At 58.0% G+C, this 16,693-nt stretch overlaps 2 protein-coding genes across 2 annotated transcripts; both read left to right on the top strand.

Annotated features, from left to right (window-relative positions):
- Positions 1–258: 258 nt before the first annotated feature.
- LOC129121660 (inner centromere protein-like) lies at positions 259–10,808 on the top strand. Its single transcript, XM_077179711.1, has 20 exons — positions 259–618; positions 727–840; positions 1,937–2,601; positions 3,583–3,634; positions 4,154–4,187; positions 4,432–4,531; positions 5,042–5,129; positions 5,616–5,751; positions 5,822–5,914; positions 6,024–6,035; positions 6,315–6,392; positions 6,487–6,596; positions 6,723–6,834; positions 7,464–7,574; positions 7,802–7,926; positions 8,113–8,191; positions 9,037–9,144; positions 9,353–9,439; positions 10,009–10,165; positions 10,507–10,808. Exons 1-20 carry the CDS (start codon positions 488–490, stop codon positions 10,704–10,706), a joined length of 2,592 nt encoding a protein of 863 aa, XP_077035826.1. The 5' UTR covers positions 259–487; the 3' UTR covers positions 10,707–10,808.
- Positions 10,809–12,680: 1,872 nt separating this feature from the next.
- LRRC55 (leucine rich repeat containing 55) lies at positions 12,681–15,587 on the top strand. Its single transcript, XM_054635788.2, has 3 exons — positions 12,681–13,134; positions 13,655–14,463; positions 14,549–15,587. The coding sequence occupies exons 2-3, from the start codon at positions 13,854–13,856 to the stop codon at positions 14,782–14,784; spliced, it is 846 nt and encodes a 281-aa protein (XP_054491763.1). The 5' UTR covers positions 12,681–13,134; positions 13,655–13,853; the 3' UTR covers positions 14,785–15,587.
- The last annotated feature ends 1,106 nt before the right edge of the window (positions 15,588–16,693 follow it).

Here is a 16,693-nt window from a genome sequence, read left to right on the forward strand (position 1 = left end):
TTCCTTTCCATTGGCTGCCAAGGAAAGGGCTCGCACTCGGCGCCGCTCTGCTAGCCCGTCTCTATGCTCCTGGAGGACTCGGCTCCGGAGGCGGGGCTTGAGGAGGCGGGTCCATAGGCGACTCCTTTTAATAGCTGAGGGTGACGGACAAGCAAATCAACCAATAAAACTCCGGCAATTGAGGGGGATGCGCTGTGATTGGCGGAGGCCGGGTATAAAGTCGGGGTGCGAAGGGCTGGGCCACGTTGTGAGGGTGTGGCGAGCGGACGAGGCGGTGGCGGCAGCGGCTGGAGGGGTGGCTCTGGTCGGGCGCCGAGCGAGTGCTCTTGAGGGTCTGGGGAGTTTGGGAGGGGTCCCCTAATACCTAAGCCCCGGTCTGCGTTCATACTCCCCCCGGTGCCTGCGTCTCTCTTTCCCACGTCGTTTCCCACATCCCCCCCACCCCCATCATTACCCCGTTCTCTTTCTCTATGTCCTAGGCGAGGCAATGGCGGAGGGTCCCCAGCAGCTGCTGGAAGTGTGCGGGCAGAGGCTGTCCCGCTTCCTCTCCGACGCCCAGCACAAGCACCTGGCCTGGCTGCGGGAGGTGGAGGAGCAGGGCATGAGGATGCTCAAGAGGTAAGGGCTGCCCTGAGGGGACCCCGCTGTGCCACACCAGCTGGGTGTGAGGGGTTTGATGTGGGCAGTGGGGGAAGCAATCTGTGCTCTGCCTCTTCTGCCCCACAGCAGCTTCAGGGATGAACCCATGCTCTTGCCCAAAACGCCGTCGCAGAGGAGGAAGCTCAGGAAAAGGCAGTCCTCCTGGATGAGAGAGGAAAACAAGGAGCTGAGCAGGAGGAGGTAGGTGGGTCAGCTTGCTCTGGCTCAGCCTCATGGTGTTTGGATGAAACAAAACAGTGCCTGTGTTCCCTGAGTTATCAAAGGGGCACGTTGGGATTGCTCACTGTTTGATTCTGGTGAGAGTTTGGGATAAAGTTGGCCACTTTCCTTCGCTATTTTTTTCTGGTTATAGTTGAAGAATAATAAACATTCTATTTTCTTGTCTATTTACATTTGTGTTTTGTCTCACTGGGTTCTTCTTTTGGGCTCAGGTTGCTGCTCCTGGTGTTCGCGCCCTAAGCCTCTGCGTCAGTGCCTGGAAAACTTGGGAAAGGGATGTGTTGCCAGCACCATGTCTGAGTTGGCAGGCAGGGAGGCTCCAAGGGTTTATGGAGGGACTGAAGTGGAAGTTCCAAGTGATTTGCTTAGAGCCCACGCCACTTTTAAAGCTGCCCAAACCTGATCCATTGGTGTTTTAGGGCACTAAAATCGTGCTGACTATGGTGAGAAGCCCACAGGAGGAAGAGTTAGAGGTGGGAGACTGTTAGGAAGCAGACATGGAGGGTGGGGAGAGCAGCAGGAATAGCGGGAGCGTGGGAGGTTTGTGTGTGTGCAGGGAGAGCAGGAAAAGCAGCACTGCGGATCGGAGCAGGGAGAGCTCCAGGCCCTGCTCTGGGTGCTCAGGTCATGCATCCTCCAGGGGGGCAGCCCAGCTAACTCCTGTTGGTGTTTTCCCTCCTTTAGACTTGGTTTGGGAAGAGCTGCTGATGTCACCAGGAAGGTGACATGCTGTGTGTCCCTCTGTAGGGGCTGTCCTCTGCCACGTGCTGCTCCCAGGGCAGGGTTTAAAGCCAGCTCTTGATGTAGGGTTGGATGCACCTTTCCCACTGCCATTTCTCCACACCTGACTGTCCGTGTGGCACAGCCCTTGTGTGTGAGCTCCCATCTGGGCTGTGTCCGTGTGCCTCTCCCCAGGGATAGGATGGGCTGTGAGGGGAAATGGTGGAGTGCAGAAGCAGCTGCAGCTTCACTTTTAGCCCGTCTGCTTTTCTCTCCAAAACTTGCTTGGCAGTGGACAACTCCTTCATAGTTTCCTTCAAAATTCTTTTCCCTTAAGGTTATCCAGAAGGAGGAGTGGTGTCAAGCTGCAGTCTTCCAGCCTGAACTCCCAGCAGTGCCAGAGCCAGGAGCAGCCCCAGAGCACTGGATGTGAGGGGCAGGATGTGTCCATGCCCTGCTGTGCTCCAGGATCTCAGGCTGGCATCACACCCCAGCTCCCAGCTCTGCCCGGGAAGCAGCCTGAGGAAGCACGTGTTCCCATGGCAGAACTGGATTGTCCTCAGGCTGCTGCTGGGGGTGATGCAGCGCCTCTAGCAGTTTTGGGGGAACAGCTGCCTGAGGTGGATGTAGCAGCTGAGCTCCAGGACATCCCTGGGATCCCAGCTGAACAGCCAGGAAGGGATGGGGAGCAGGACCCCAGGAGAGCCAGCACCTCCACTCCCAAGGCTGCTCAGAATGGTGGTCCTGCTGCACTCCAAGGAGATGGATCTTCTCAGGGCCTCGAGGCATTGCTCTTCCAGGACTCCCCCAGTAAAAGTGTGGCACAGAAATCCAGGACGTGCCGCCGGAGCGGGCTGGGTGCCCCCCGCAAGAGCCATAGGGCTTCCCTGGCAGAAAAGTGCTCCCTGGCCAGCAGGAGGGAGAACATGATCCGGAGATCCATCAGCAGGGCCAGGAAAGCAGCGGCTCGAGAATCCTCCTCGGCCTCCAGCAGAGTGAGCTGTGAGTCCCTGCACTGCTTCCATGAGGGATTGGAGCGGTGTGGAGCTGCTCATCCCTGCCTCCAGCTCCCCCCAAGTCTCCTGTCTTTGTGGGATCCTGGGGTGCAGCTTCAAGCCAGGGTGTTGCTGCAGCAGGGGAAGGCTGGGGGGTAGGGGGAGTTGGGGTACGTAGTTTGGGAATGGGTAAAAAGCACAACTGGGGAAGGGAGCGCGTGGCCAGGCTGGTTCCAGCCATGTGTGCCTTTGGATTGGGAGAGACTGCTGCATTCCCTGGGGAAGAACTTTAATTTATGGCATCTGCCAGCTCTCCAAAAAATCAATAAGGCTGAAAGTGCAGCCCTGAAGTTAGGCTGCAGTGGGCAGAGGAGCTTAAATGCTTTTTGGGCAAGCATAGAAGAGACTCAAACTAGCTGTGTCACCAGATGAACAGGGGTCGTGGAGCCCAGGCTATTCCCAGTAGCTCCAAATCCCTTGTATCAGCTATTCCTGCTGCTCCTGACACGGTTTGGCTCTTTGGGCTTTCCAAAACCATTGCTGCTGCAGGCAAACAGGCTATGGTGGAGCATGGAGGCCTCTGGAATTCAGCTTTGTCAGCCTTGAGTCACACTGTATCCAGGCATTTGTTATAACACTTGGAGCGAAGGGGTGTGATGGGGGGGTGGAATGAGCCTGGAATCAGCCCAAACCCCCTGGATCCCTGCACCAGAGCGTGCAGGGAGGCAGGAGCTGCAGCCAATGGCCTGGGAATGCTGGCTGTGACAGAGGCAGCTGGAGCAGGCTGCAGGCAGCAGAGCTGCTGCCTCAGTGCTCTGCCTCCCCAGCCCACTCCAGATTCAGTGGCACTCGAGGGAGGTGTGGTGCTGGTGGGGAAAGCAGAGCAATCCATGTTCCTGGGAGGAAGCCTGAGCTCTTCCATGTGCACCCTGTGGCTGTTGGGAGCCTGGGAGTGAAATCCCAGCTCTACTTGTGCTTTCCTCTGCAGGTCAGAGCTCCTTGGAGGCTTTTGTGGAAGAAGATGTGACCAGTGGCACAAGGTGAGGCTGCCATGTAAGGCAGGTGGGAAGGGATGCCAGCATTCCCTGTGAGGACACTCTGGGTGGCTTTTCTGTCCCAGACTTTGTCAGGGACTGCTCAGATGTTGTTGTCACCTGGGGCTGGGTGAGATTTCAGGTTGTGCTGTTCAGGCACAGTGAGATTAGGTCCTTCACTGGGGTGGCTGGTGGTGTGTCCTGGGGTTCCTGGAATTCCTGGCTGCCACTAGCCCTGCAATGCTGGTGGCCAGTCAGGTCTGCTCTGGGAAAGGGACAGCCCAAGGCTGTCAAGAGTCCCCTCTTTCCTGCTCCTGGGGCCCAAGGTGGTTAGGGGGTGTTCAGCAGCACAGTGGGACAGTCCCTCAGAGGAATTTACAGCCCAGCCTTGATGTGCTTGGTTGGAACAGCCTCTGGATGTGCTTAGGAACCTGCCCCTTCCTCGGAGTCCCATACACTGCTTCCATCACCTATAACTCGCCTTCAGAGAGAATTTAAATTATTAAAATAGCTTTTCCTTCACAGGCCTGAGCTGGAGCCAAATTCCCCGAGGGAGAAGGTGAGTTCCAAGGAACAACCTCAGACTGTGTGGATGCCTTCTTGCTGAGTCAGCACCTTCGCTGAGATTGTCACTGGATGTGGGGACGTGGCTGATGTCCCAAAATGAGCCAGCACAGCCCTCACTGGGAGGGAAGCAGACCCCACCTGAGCTAGCAGCTGGCTTTTCCAGGGCAGCAGGTCCCTGCTAGCCTTGTTCTTTGGAGCAGCTGTGCTAAGGGAATGCTTGTCCTCTTTCCCTGCAGGCTCCTGGAGATGTCCTCGTTCCAAGCACAAGTCCCCGAGCTGCCAGCCCTCCTGCACAGCACCTGTCCCCTCTGGAGCAGCAGGCAGGGAATGCTGCAGGTAACTTCTGGGTGGTCTTGCTTTCCTTGCATGAAACCCTGAGAATACACACACCTTGGGGTCAGTGGGAGTATTCCTGGGAAATAAAGGGTTTATGTTGAAACTGAGCCACTTCTGACCAGTCAAGGAAGTTTTTCAGGTAAAGTTTGGACCTCCTGAAGAGGTGAGGGATCAGGTGGACAAGAACATGTAAATGTGTCCAAGCTGTGAGACAAACACTGCCCTGTCCAGCTTCAGTCTGTGCAACGAGTGGGGGCATTTGGGAAGGAGCTCCTGGAGCTGGAGTCTTCCACAGTGTCATGTCCTTTCCCTCTGTGGTTGCATTATGTGAAGATTTAGAGGTCCTGATTATTTTCTGTGCCTCTGAGCAAGAAGGAGGAGTTGGGGTGGGGTGTTTTGTTCCCTGTGAACTACAGGATATGATAAGTAGCTGGAGCTGGAATGGAGGAAACAGTCCCTGGAGGGAGTTGGATGCCTCACACGTAGCACTGACTGCAGGTTTCTCCACAGGAAGCCATGTAAATCCCAGGAGTGAACCCCAGAAGAGCCAGGAACGGCCCCACTGTACCAAGCCCCTGGAGAGTTCCTCCCGCATGTGGTAGGAGACACTGCAAGGAGCAGGGATGAGCCAGGGGTCTGGAAGGACTCAGGTTTAGCATTTTAAGTCATTTGTGCTAAAAAGGGTGGGGGGCTTCTTTCCCTGCCTTCCTCTCCCAAATCCCAGTAGCTCTGAAATCTCCTTTGGCCAGATCCTGTGTCTTGAAAGTCTTTTGTGGCTTTTGGAGCCTTGTTTGGGTCTGGCATAGGGAGGAGCACTCAAGGTCCTGCACAAACCAGCAGAGGTGCCCTAGCACAGTTAGCTCAGAGCTGGGAGGTGACTTCAAGGGCTCCTGAGGTGCAAGTGACTGACCTGGTTATTTTTGTCTGTGTGGGTGTCTGGAATACCTGACCTGACTCCTGGAATACCTGATGTGTCTCCTCACTATGTTTTGCTGGGGAGGTTTTGGGAGAAAGATGTAATAGCCAGTAAATCCCTCTGGGGAGTGTGCCAGCCACTTCATGTCCCTCATGCTGATGCCACCAGGATGAAAGGCTGCAAGCAAGCCCTGGGTGTCCTGTGGCACGGGCAGCAGACAGGGGGCCGGGTCCTTTCCCCTTTGGATGAGAAGCACAAGACCTTGGCAAACCAGGCTCCAGCATCCCCCTCTCCGGCCAGCAAGGTGAGTGGTGCCATAGCCCTGTGCCTCCTGTGCCAGGCAGACCTTGAGCTCCCTCCCTCTCTCTCCTCAGGCTGTCAGGCCACTGAAGAACTTCCTGCAGGGACAAGGGGGTGGCATCAAGGACTTGATCAAGCGCAAGACTCCCACCCGGTCCCACCTGAAGGTGCGTCATGTCTGAGGGGTGGGAGGAGAATGGGCTGCATGTGCTGGGAAGGGGAGTTCTGGTGTCAATTCTAGACTTTTAATTGTGTTCTTATGCCCTTTCTCTGCAGGGAGACTTTGTTGTAAGTATGGCCCCTTATCCATGGGGCTGACACGCTGACCACACTCTCCCCTCACATCGATGTCCAGCAGCCCTCTGGCCACACCAGTGGTGAGGTGACAGGATCTCTGTGCAGGTGTGTTCTGCTGGGACTGGGGACAGCTGGGAGCTTCTGGCCTCTGAGCCAGGCTGCACTGTGCTGCCTCTCCACCATTTTCCTGGCTCCTGGGACAGATGGTCACCTACAGCAGGGGTGTGCTGTTCTTTTCTAAAGATATTCTCCGCAGCTGAAGGACTGAAGTTGTTCCTTCTGTACCTCTGCTTGCATTGGATAATCCCTGTTGCCAAATATGTGTTGTCTCCCTATCCTAGTGTCCAGGTGAATGACTCCAACAGTGACTGTGTGTACCAGGCTGCCTGAGGGGAGATACAGCCCCCAGCACCTGGTACAGTCTGAGCTCTTCTCCCTTCAGGAGAAGGAGAGGCAGAGACTGGAGAACCTCCGGAAGAAGCAGGAGGCTGAGGAACAGAGGAAGAAGAAAGTGGAGGAGGAGAAGAGACAGCGTCAGGCAGAAATGAAGCAGTGAGTTGGCCTCCTTTCCCCCTGCTCTTTCCTTGGTCAGCACAGACTTGTCTTGTCCTTCCCACTTGGAATGAGCACTTTGGGAGCAGGCAGGGCTGACGGGCCCCTCTTGCCCACGCTGCCCAGGAAGAGGGAAGAGCGCCTGAGGAAGGCCCTGCAGGCACGAGAGCGTGCGGAACAGATGGAGGAAAAGAAGAAAAAGCGAATGGAGCAGAAGATCCTGCAGAGTGATGAGAAGGTGAGAAGGCTGAGTGGGCTTTGGGCCTCTCTGAGAGCTGTGAGACCACAAGCTGTGAGCAGGGCCCTGACAAGCTCCATGCATGCCAGGATTCCTTCTGACTAGGGGAGGCTTTTGTTCTCCATCCCTCTGCACATTCCTGTCGGGACAGGCCCTGTTCATGCCGCTCTGCATTCAGGGAATGCGGCACAGCCCTGCAGGTGACAGCCTCACCTGGCCACGTGCTTGGACTGGAGTGTGTGACTCAGTAGGGGGTGTGTTTGGGTCAGGGTTGGGTTTCAGAGCCTAACCTGGCCCTTTTTGGGGGGCAGGCTGGCCTGGCAGCCACGTGCCAGTGCTGTGTAATGGCTGTGAAGGGCTGAGGGAGCTGTGCCTGAGGGCCCAGAGCCTGAGCAGCCTCTAGGTGAAACCTGGCTGCTCATTTTGGGCTGGACTGAAGGGACCTTTGGAAAGGTCAGCTTTGGAAAACAAGGAGTCATGTTCCTTTCATCCCTTCCCAAACCCTGAGTGGACCCACTGCTGGGTCCTCAGTCTCCTTAGGATCTGGGATATCCCAAGCTGCAGACCTCCCTCTAAGGCTGTGAAGTGTGTCCTTGGAGCACTGGAGCTGACAGGTTTGGCTTTCCCAGTTGCACACCTCACAGGTGAGGGAAGAGAAGGTGGCAGAGGAGCGGAGCAAGAGGAAAGGGTCCAAGAAACACGGGGAAGCAGAAACACGGAAGCAGAAAGCCCTGAGAGGGGTAAGAGCAACTCAGGCCCCTCCTGCACATGGAAAAGGACAGGGACAGCAGGGACCTGCTGTATTGGTGTGGCTGATGGGATAGGGACAGGTCACTGCCTGCTTCTGCAGGGATTTTGGGGTCTGGGCTGCCAGATTTCTGTCCAGGCACCTGATGTTGGGTTGGGACACAAGGGAGAAACATTCCAACTGCTGGAGCCTTGCAGGGTTTTCCTCTTGTTTCTTCAGGAGGAAAATGAGCAGCAAGAACCACTGGAGAAAAGAAGAGAGGATGAAGTGAAGGAAAGAGGAAAAACAGTTTTGGAACTGAAGAACCTTCTGGAGCAGAAACAGCTGGGACAAGCGAAGGAGAGGTGTGAGCTGGTGCCTGTCCTGGAGAAGGGAATTGGCCATGGCTGTGGGGAAGCAGTGGGTGTAAATGTGATGTTGCACCTGGACTCTGGTGCTGCCTGGAGGTTGGGGAGCAGGAGCAGGAGGCTGTGAGAGGGTGAGGGACAGCTAGGCATGCTTCCCTCTCTAAATCCTTTCTTTTCCCCCAGGTATCCCAAGCAGCGAGGGAAGGAGAAGCCCCCCCAAGTACAGCAGGAGCCAGCAGCATTGGCTGGCAAGGCCACCAAGGTGGGGTTGGAGTGTTCTGGGGGCAGCTTCTCTACACACAGCACACAGGCTGGGCTCAGCATCAGGTGTTTTCCAAGTGCTGCATTGCTGGGATGTTGTTTAGAGGACCAAATACAATGAAACTAATGATGTTTATTGTACAGAGGTGCTGTGCAGGAGCAAGCCAAGGGCTGGGGCTTCCCTGGCTCGCAGGTGAGCCCTCAGCCCTGTCATGGTATGGGGACAGTTTCATGAAAATGCACTTGGAAGAACACCTCAAAGAGCATTCACTGATCCTGAAACCAATGGTGAGAAGGCTCACCATTAGAGATTTTAGGAAATCTCTAGTGGAAATTAGAGATTTATTAATGTTTTACTGCCGCATTTCCTCATTGTGCCCAAAGGATGTGACCCCCAAACCTCGGGTGCCACATGGCTCTGTGTCACTTCATTTGCACTCACACAAAGAACACCGGGGCTTTAAGTCAGGGTTGTTGGTCTTGAAATATCACATTAACATTTGCTTTCACTCTCTACTCTTAAATTCATTGCTTCATTAGTGAAAAATCAATGCCCCAAATGGTTCTTCCTCTTCAGGATCAATTCTTCCTCCTGTGTGGGCTCCTGCTGCACTCCTTCCCTCAGTCCCTGGCACTTGGACTCTTTTGTGCTGTATAAATTTAATTTAAGGTCTGAATCCTTCCTGTGCTGCCAGCAGCAGGTCCAGAATGAGTCTGGCAAAGCTTTTCCAGGCGGGAGAAAATGGCTGAGCAGCACAGGAGGGGAAACTCTCAGAGAAATGGTTTGGGTCAAAAAGAAACTGCAGCAGGTGTTTTGTTTTTTGTTTTTTTTTTCCTCTTTATTAGGGGAAAGAAAGTTCCAAAAAGCTGCCTCTTGGCCCTGGGCTGGAGAAAAGATATGAGCCACCAGAATCATTTTTCCCAGCTCTTAATGTCTGGCTCCAAGCAGAGAGGGTGAGTGTGGGCTCCAAAGAGCCAGGCTGGACCTGAGCAGAGACAGGTTTGGCTTTATCTGGCAGTCTTGGATTTGGGATTATTTCTGCAGAAGAAGCCACAGAGGCACTGAGGGCTGGATGTTGCCAGAGCTGCTGCCGAGAACACAGCTCTGTGTCAGAGCTTGTTCTGTGTGAGTGAGGAATGACTTCATTCCCGTGTCTTACAGGAGGCTGACGGTCAGCAGCAGCCGAGAGAGGAGAAAAAACCCATTCCACCAGCAGCCCCTGGGACGTGGCTGAACAAAGCCGTCAAGGTGAGCCCTGGCCCCGGCACAACCCTCGGGTGGCCCCTGCCTGCTGTGGCTACTTGGCCCCCGCGGCACAGCCATGGCACGGAGGAGCAGCTGGAAAAACAAGTGGCTGGAGGTGGAAAAGATGCTGGAAGCGGCCACGGGAGGGCAGCAGGGCCTGAGGCGACGTCCCGGTGGGAGCGGCCCTGGGCAGCCAGGCTTGTGCCAGCTGCAGATGCGGAGCCTTTTTCCATGGGCAGAGCGGCAGGAGAGGCTGCTCGGAGCTGGGATGCAGCGCAGTCTCTGTCGGGAATCTGCTGTGGGCTCCGTCCTGGCTGTGTCAGAGCTCCAGTGAGGGAAAACCGAAGGGTTTACATGTAGAGTTGAGTGCTGGGACATGCACAGCGTGCCTTTCCCAGGTTTTTTCCACAGAAAACAGGAGGGGAGGGAGTGTTAAGAGCAGGTGTCAAGGCACGGAGCCCAGTGACAGCTTTGTGTTGGTTAAGGATTTGAGCACTTTGGGGCTCTGGTGGCCATCGCAGCCATGGAAGTGCTGCTCCCCTTGCTCATCACTGCTCTCTGTGTGGTTTCAGAAATCCCTCTCCACATCCTGCCTCGGGTCCCTGGAGGGTGCTCAGGAACCAGCATCGCCCCCGGCCAATGAGAACAGCTACGGGCTGGATCTGAACAGCGACGACTCCACAGATGATGAGAGCAACCCTCGGAAGCCCATCCCTGCCTGGGCTGATGGTAGGTGCCAGCTCTGGGCTGGCTTCCTTTCCCTCCTGCCCTGGAGCTTTCCAGCCTTGCTTGGAGCCATCCCAGAGCGCAGTCCAGGAGTGTGTGCGCCTCTGGCAGCTCCCAGCTCTGTGTGCTGAGGGCATCAGCGCTGCTTCCTGTGAGCTCTCATGGGCTCAGGTGAAACCAGAGCCCTCTGAAAAGGGGCACAGCCCCAGCTCCTGAGGAGAAGCGGGGTGTGGTGGCAGTGGGCGCTGTCCCACCGCTCCTGCCCGGCCGGTGGCTCTCAGAGGGGCAGAGGAGTGCCGGTCCCGCGGGCCTGCAGCCGTGTGCTGTTCCCCTTGTTCCCGCAGGGGCACAGCTCCAGCAGGCCATCGTGCACCAGTACTACCACCCGGTGGACCTGGACGCGCTGTTCGGGGCCATCCCCAGCCCCAAGCTGGAGGACATCTTCTACAAGAGCAAACCCCGCTACTTCAAGCGCACCAGCTCGGCTGTGTGGCACTCCCCGCCCGGCCCCTCCTGTGGCCCCTCCTGCTCCTTCCAGAGCTGAACCAAGGTGGTTTCTCAGCTCTGTGTTGTACTTGCCCTGTATTGACAATTTTAACTTTGTATTCTTCTTTTGTACAGAAATAAAGTTGTTTATTCAAGTCCAGCGCTCACTGGGTGTGTCTCCTTCCCCGTACCTTGGTGACTGTTGCTTGTGCCTTGCAGAAATCACAGTTGCTGATCTGCAACCAGAGCCATTTCCTAGTCTGCCTCATTTCCTATTCACTTAGGATATTCCCTTGCACAAGGAAGCTTGGAAATTGCTTTAAGGAAGATCAAGTTTTTAAATCATTGAGGGGATAATGTTTTTTATATATTTACTGTATTTATGTATTTATCTATACTGTCTTAATTATCTGCAATTCCTTTTTCTTCAACAATTCCTGTGCACTCATCTTAGTCTGAGCCAGAATCTTCTTCCTGCTGTTGGAAAAATCTCCCTGGACAATTTAAGCAGTGGCTAATGCCTCCTCACCCCTTTTTTTCTAATGGGAAAAGGAAGCCCAGGCTCAGCTCTGGATCCTGTTGTGGCAGGATCAATGGGACAGCCTGTCTTGAGCAGGAGCTGGGTTGATTTGGGAACGGTGAGGAAGGGGATGGTTCCCCAGGGATTTGTCAGTGTGGCAGCTTTGACCCACCCCCCCACCCTCAGCAGCAGAGCTGCAGCCATCCCACTCCTTCTTTCTTCCTTTCCCAAGCCTGAGTGCACATGGATTGACAGGAGCAGGGATGGATTGAAACAGAAAAGGCTCTGGCTGTAAGGTAGATTTATGGAGCCAGAATCCCTGGTGCTGTCCTGCCACTCCTTCCACAGAAAGAGGCTGGGAGTGCTTGGTCCCAGAGCCAGTGCTCACCCAAGGGGCCTTTTGTCCCAGGAATGCTTTTTGGATGGGAGCAGGCACGGAGTTCATGGGTAAGGTGGGGAAGACAGGCCAGGCTCCTTCCCACCCCCGAGGGCAGCATTTGTCCCCCAGCTTCCTCAGGGACGATGCCCCACAAGCACCATGTCCCCATGGCCACCTCCACAGGGGCTTGGGTGAGGAGGACACGAGCTCTGCTGCAGCCCAGCCCCAGTCAGGACCATTTCCCAGTTTCTTTGGTGCCAGTGGAGCCCGGAACAGTGGGGGAGTGGAAAAAACCCTCGGCGCCAACAGCTGCTGGCAGGGATGCGCTGCCAGGCTCCGGGCTGAGCGCTAATGAGGTGTCTGTGCTGCCGCTGGCTCTGCTCGGCTCCTGGAGCCCGCTGGGAGCCCAGGCCTCACACTCCAGGAGCTCCCAGGAGCTTGCAGGGAGCTGGGAGCAGTGCTGGTTAATGCCACCCCAGGAGAGGCGGCTGTGCCGTCTGTCTGCCAGCTCCACACCAGGGAGGATCCATCCCATGGGATGTGGGGAGCAAAAGGCCCCCCAGCAACAGCATCGGGTTCCAGTGCCAGCTGGAAAAAGGAGCAGCTCCATGAAATCAGCAAGAGAGAATCAAGCAGGGATCCCCTAGATGTGGGCGGGCTGGATGTGGAAGTGCCTCCTTCCTAGAAATGCTGGAGCCATGGTGTTGCACCATTCCAGGAGCAAACCGTGGGCATCCCTGTGATCCCAAAGGGCTGTTCTCAGGTGGGAGGGGGCAGGTGGCTGACCCCACTGTGTCCCTCCAAACGGAGAAGGGAATGCTTAAGCTTGCATGAAGCAAAATAATCCACGTCAACCTGAGGCATTTTCCAGGGCTGTGAGCACAGCAGGAGCACAGAAGGGTGACAGTGCCCCTTGAATTCCAGCAGTCCCTTTGGATCCTAGAGCTCCCCTTAGATCCCGGCTGCCTTGTTTCTCCCCTCTGCCGCCACGTCATCTGTTTCTGTTTTCAGTGCCTGGGAACCCCTGATTCACCCCATCCCACGAGGATGCTTCCCGGGGCTGGGAGAGAGTGGGAGGGCTGGGGATCGGGGCAGGGGAGCAGGATGGAGCCCTCTTCCTGCTCCATCCCTGCGGGGTGCCTGGGCCGTGCGGGTGCGGGTCCCCCGGCCTGGGCAGGGGGTCCCTGAGGCGGGGGCACCTCCGCCCGCCGCTGTCTCCCCGGCTCGGCGGCTCCGCATCCCGCTCTCCTGTTGCTCAGAGATGTGGAGGCAGTTGCTAAGAGACACCGACACGTCAGTATCTGGCCCTAAGGAAAAAAAGAGGAAAAAAAAAAAGAGACAGAGAAAGAGAGAGACAAGGGAGGACGAGGAGGAGGAGGGGAGGAAGGAGGTGGGGAAAGACCTGCTCCCATCGCCGGGCTCGCAGCAGCCTTGGCCGCCGCTGCCGAAGCCCAGCTCCCGACTTGGCGGCCTCCGGGGTGTGGCCGGCCACCGGAGACCCCACCATCCCCATCTGGAGCCCTCCACATCGCCCCTCCGGACCCCCACATCACCGCAGGGAGCCAGGCCCTGCTCCCTCCCTGGCCAGTGAGTACCCCGGGGCAGCCCGGCCTCACCGGAGGGGTCGGGGCGCTGTGGGAATGGGAGTGACCGGGGTAAGGTGGGCCGGTGGGAGAGGATGGAGCTGGGGGTGCGGGCGAGGGAGGATGGAGCAGACACGGTCAGGTGGTGGGGGGCGAGGGCAGGCCTGGGGGGACCCCGGTGGGTGCTGGGAATGGGGATCTTCCCCCGGGAGAGAGGCGGGGAGGATGTCCCTGGCACCGAGCTCAGCTCGTGGTGGCGGGGGACTGGCGGGGGGTGGCGGGGGGCCGTGGAGCAGCACCTCTGCTCTGCCCACCACCAGCCAAGATGGGTTGGCCAAGGTCAGCAGGTCTGGAGGGGCCTCTTCTGCCTGGAATCCCGGGGGGATGCTTGGAGGAGTGACCCTGGCCCGGGGGGCACGGGGAGGCTGTGGGTGCCCCAGAGGCCACGCTGGGCTGCAGCAGCGGCGGCCCCCCCGGCGGGGCGTGCGGCCGGCACGGCTTCCCCCCTCTGCTCTTCCTCGCAGGCGGCTGGTGACGGCCCGACGCCGGCCCCGCCGGTGCCCCCGGAGGGGTTGGCGTTGCCCCCCGGATGCCGCCGGGATGCCGGGAACGTCGCCGTGACCGCCGCCAGCCCGGCCCCGCGGCCGGCCGCCGGCAGCCCTCGGCGTGAGCGGGCGGGCGGGATGGCCCCCGGCGCCCCGTGAGGGCCGCGGCCACGAGGCCATGCTGCTGGGCCCCTGGCTGCTGGCGGCGGCGGCGGCGGTGGCGGCGGCGGGCGCGGGCTGCCCGGTGCTGTGCAGCTGCCGCGGGCAGGCGGTGGACTGCAGCGGGCAGCGGCTCTTCTCCGTGCCCCCCGAGCTGCCGCTGGACACCGGCAACCTGAGCCTGGCCCACAACCGCATCGCCAGCATCCCGCCGGGCTACCTGGGCTGCTACGGGCAGCTGCGCGCCCTCGACCTGCGCAACAACTCGCTGGCGGCGCTGCCGGCCGGGCTGTTCCGCGGCGCCCGGCGCCTGGCGCACCTGGACCTGAGCTACAACAACTTCAGCCTGGTGCCCGCGGACATGTTCCGCGAGGCCAGCGCGCTGCTGCGCCTCGACCTCAGCCACAACCCGGGGCTGCGCCGCGTCCACCCGCAGGCCTTCCGCGGCCTAGCCCAGCTGCGGGAGCTGGACCTCAGCTACGGCGGCCTGGCCGCCCTCAGCCTCGACGCCCTGGAGGGGCTGCCCGGCCTCGTGGGGCTGCGCCTGGGGGGCAACCCCTGGCTCTGCGGCTGCGCCATGGAGCCGCTCCTTAAGTGGCTGAGGGGCCGCATCCAGCGCTGCTCCTCGGGTAGGTGCTGCCGGGACCCCCGCGCCCCGTCCCACACGGGGGCCGGCGGCCGGGCTGACGCCATCTCCATCCTTCGGTCCTGCAGATTCACAGCAGGCGGAGTGCTGGGCTCCCCCCGAGGTGGCGGGGGCCCCACTGCTGTCGCTGACGGAGGAGAGCTTCCAGGCCTGCCACCTGACTCTGACCCTCGACGACTATCTCTTCATCGCCTTCGTCGGCTTCGTCGTCTCCATCGCCTCGGTGGCCACCAACTTCCTGCTGGGCATCACGGCCAACTGCTGCCACCGCTGGAGCAAGGCCAGTGAGGACGAGGACGTTTAGGGACCGCCGCTGCCACCACCGCCGATTGACCCCCGCCCCGGCCACCCCCCGGCCCGGCCGCCCCCGCGGGGACACCAGACTGTGCCTTGTCCGCGTCCCCTCCTGCCGCCCCCCGTGCCGGGGTGGCCCTCGAGACGCCGGGGACACCAGGGGACAGCCCTGCTTCCTTTTGCCCCAAAGTGGGGAGTTTTTGCACCCTCCCATCACCGTGAGCTTGGACCCCCTCCTGTGCTGTTCCCACTGCCCAGGACTGGTTGAGGCAGCGATTTGGGAATCCCCTGGGAACCCCCCCACCTCTGCCTGGGAGAGAGAGAGGACAAAGTGTGTGTGTCTTGGGAACCACGGCCACTCTCCTGGGGGCATCGAGGAAATCCTTGCTTTCTGCCCCAAAACAGCACCGCTGGAGCCCCCCCAAATCCTGCACATACTCTCCAGCCTCCCCAAAAATCCAGGGGCCAGGAAGCGTTGCTGACACCCAGCTCATCACCACCGTTCCAGGGCATGCCTGCACCTTGCTGGTGACATCAGGATGTGCTGGAACAGCACCGGGACCACCAAGCCTGGCAGTGGGATGGGCTCTGACATCTCCAGGGGATGGGACCTCCCAAGGATGGCACCTTCCAGGGACTGCATCTCCCAGAGATGACATCTGCCTCCTCTTCGGGGCCGACCCGGGCACCAGCGTTGCCCACCCTGGGGGAGGTTTGGGAGGTGGAAGGAGCTCTAAAAAAGGGCAAAACAAGAAAAAAAAAAGCAAAAAGCAGAAAGCCAACGACCCTCTGTCCAGCCGGGACAGCCATGTCCCCAGTGCCTGTGTCACCTGTCCCTGGTGTCTGTGTCACCCTGTCACTGTGGGAGCACATCAGTGAGGGGAGGGGCTGGGGTCACCTGAGGGCTGCTTTGTCCCTTCTTCTGTCCCCCATGGAGGCTGAGTGCATGGGGAGGGGGGTTTGGTTTAACCCCAGCCCACCCCAAAAGGGCTCCTGCTGCACCCCAGCCTCAGCACTGCCCCCAGGAAAGGGAACTTGGCCTCTGCCTTCTCTATTTTGTCTGGGGTTTTATTATTTTCCTTTCAGTGAGTCCAAGAACCCCCCTGCTCCACACCCCCTGCACCCCCCACAACTCCTGCACCCCTGGACCAGCCACATGGGCATGGAGCATCCACCTGCATCCCACCAGCTCCTTCCTCTGCCTCACCTCATCCTTTTCTTTTTGTATTTATATTTATGTTCCATTTTCCTTCTCTTTTGTTTCTCCTTGTCTTTTGATTTTCTTGTTTCTCTATCCCTTTCCTTTCCTTTCCTTTCCTTTCCTTTCCTTTCCTTTCCTTTCCTTTCCTTTCCTTTCCTTTCCTTTCCTTTCCTTTCCTTTCCTCCTCTTGTCTTCTATCTTAGACTTTTCTTTTCTTTTCTTTTCTTTTCTTTTCTTTTCTTTTCTTTTCTTTTCTTTTCTTTTCTTTTCTTTTCTTTTCTTTTCTTTTCTTTTCTTTCTTTTTCTTTTTTCTTTTCTTTTCTTTCCTTTTCTTTTCTTTTCTTTCCCTTTTCTTTCCCTTTTTCCTTTCTTTTCCTTTCCTTTTTCTCTCTTCTCCCCCGACCCCGCTCTTTGTACGTTTTGTAACCGCGGGTTTTGTACCACGGGGCACTTTTTCAGCGCCAAACCTCGACAATAAAGAGTGTCAGCGCAGCCGGGGCCGGGACACGCGTGTGGCGGGGGGACACGCGTGTGTGACAGGGACGTGCGTGTGAGGGGACACTGTGTGTGTGTGACAGGGACATGTGTGTGGCAGACACCCGGCTGCGTGCAGCGGGCACAGGCAGCGTCCCGCAGCCTGCAGAAGGCATCAGCCGCGCTCTTCCCTCCAGCGCTTCCTGTTATTGCTCCGGCAGCATCTCCCGGCCCCGGCGGGGCC

The sequence above is a fragment of the Agelaius phoeniceus genome, chromosome 6 (genome assembly GCF_051311805.1).
Source record: "Agelaius phoeniceus isolate bAgePho1 chromosome 6, bAgePho1.hap1, whole genome shotgun sequence".
Lineage (NCBI taxonomy): Eukaryota > Metazoa > Chordata > Aves > Passeriformes > Icteridae > Agelaius > Agelaius phoeniceus.

Excerpts from the sequence above, each read along its gene's own strand:
- LOC129121660 (XM_077179711.1), top strand. The coding sequence starts at position 488 with ATGGCGGAGGGTCCCCAGCAGCTGCTGGAAGTGTGCGGGCAGAGGCTG. Across the intron at positions 5,752-5,821 it reads CCCCCTCTCCGGCCAGCAAG|GCTGTCAGGCCACTGAAGAA; the intron begins GTGAGTGGTGCC and ends CTCTCTCCTCAG. Across the intron at positions 6,597-6,722 it reads CGTCAGGCAGAAATGAAGCA|GAAGAGGGAAGAGCGCCTGA; the intron begins GTGAGTTGGCCT and ends CACGCTGCCCAG.
- LRRC55 (XM_054635788.2), top strand. The coding sequence starts at position 13,854 with ATGCTGCTGGGCCCCTGGCTGCTGGCGGCGGCGGCGGCGGTGGCGGCG. Across the intron at positions 14,464-14,548 it reads CATCCAGCGCTGCTCCTCGG|ATTCACAGCAGGCGGAGTGC; the intron begins GTAGGTGCTGCC and ends TCGGTCCTGCAG.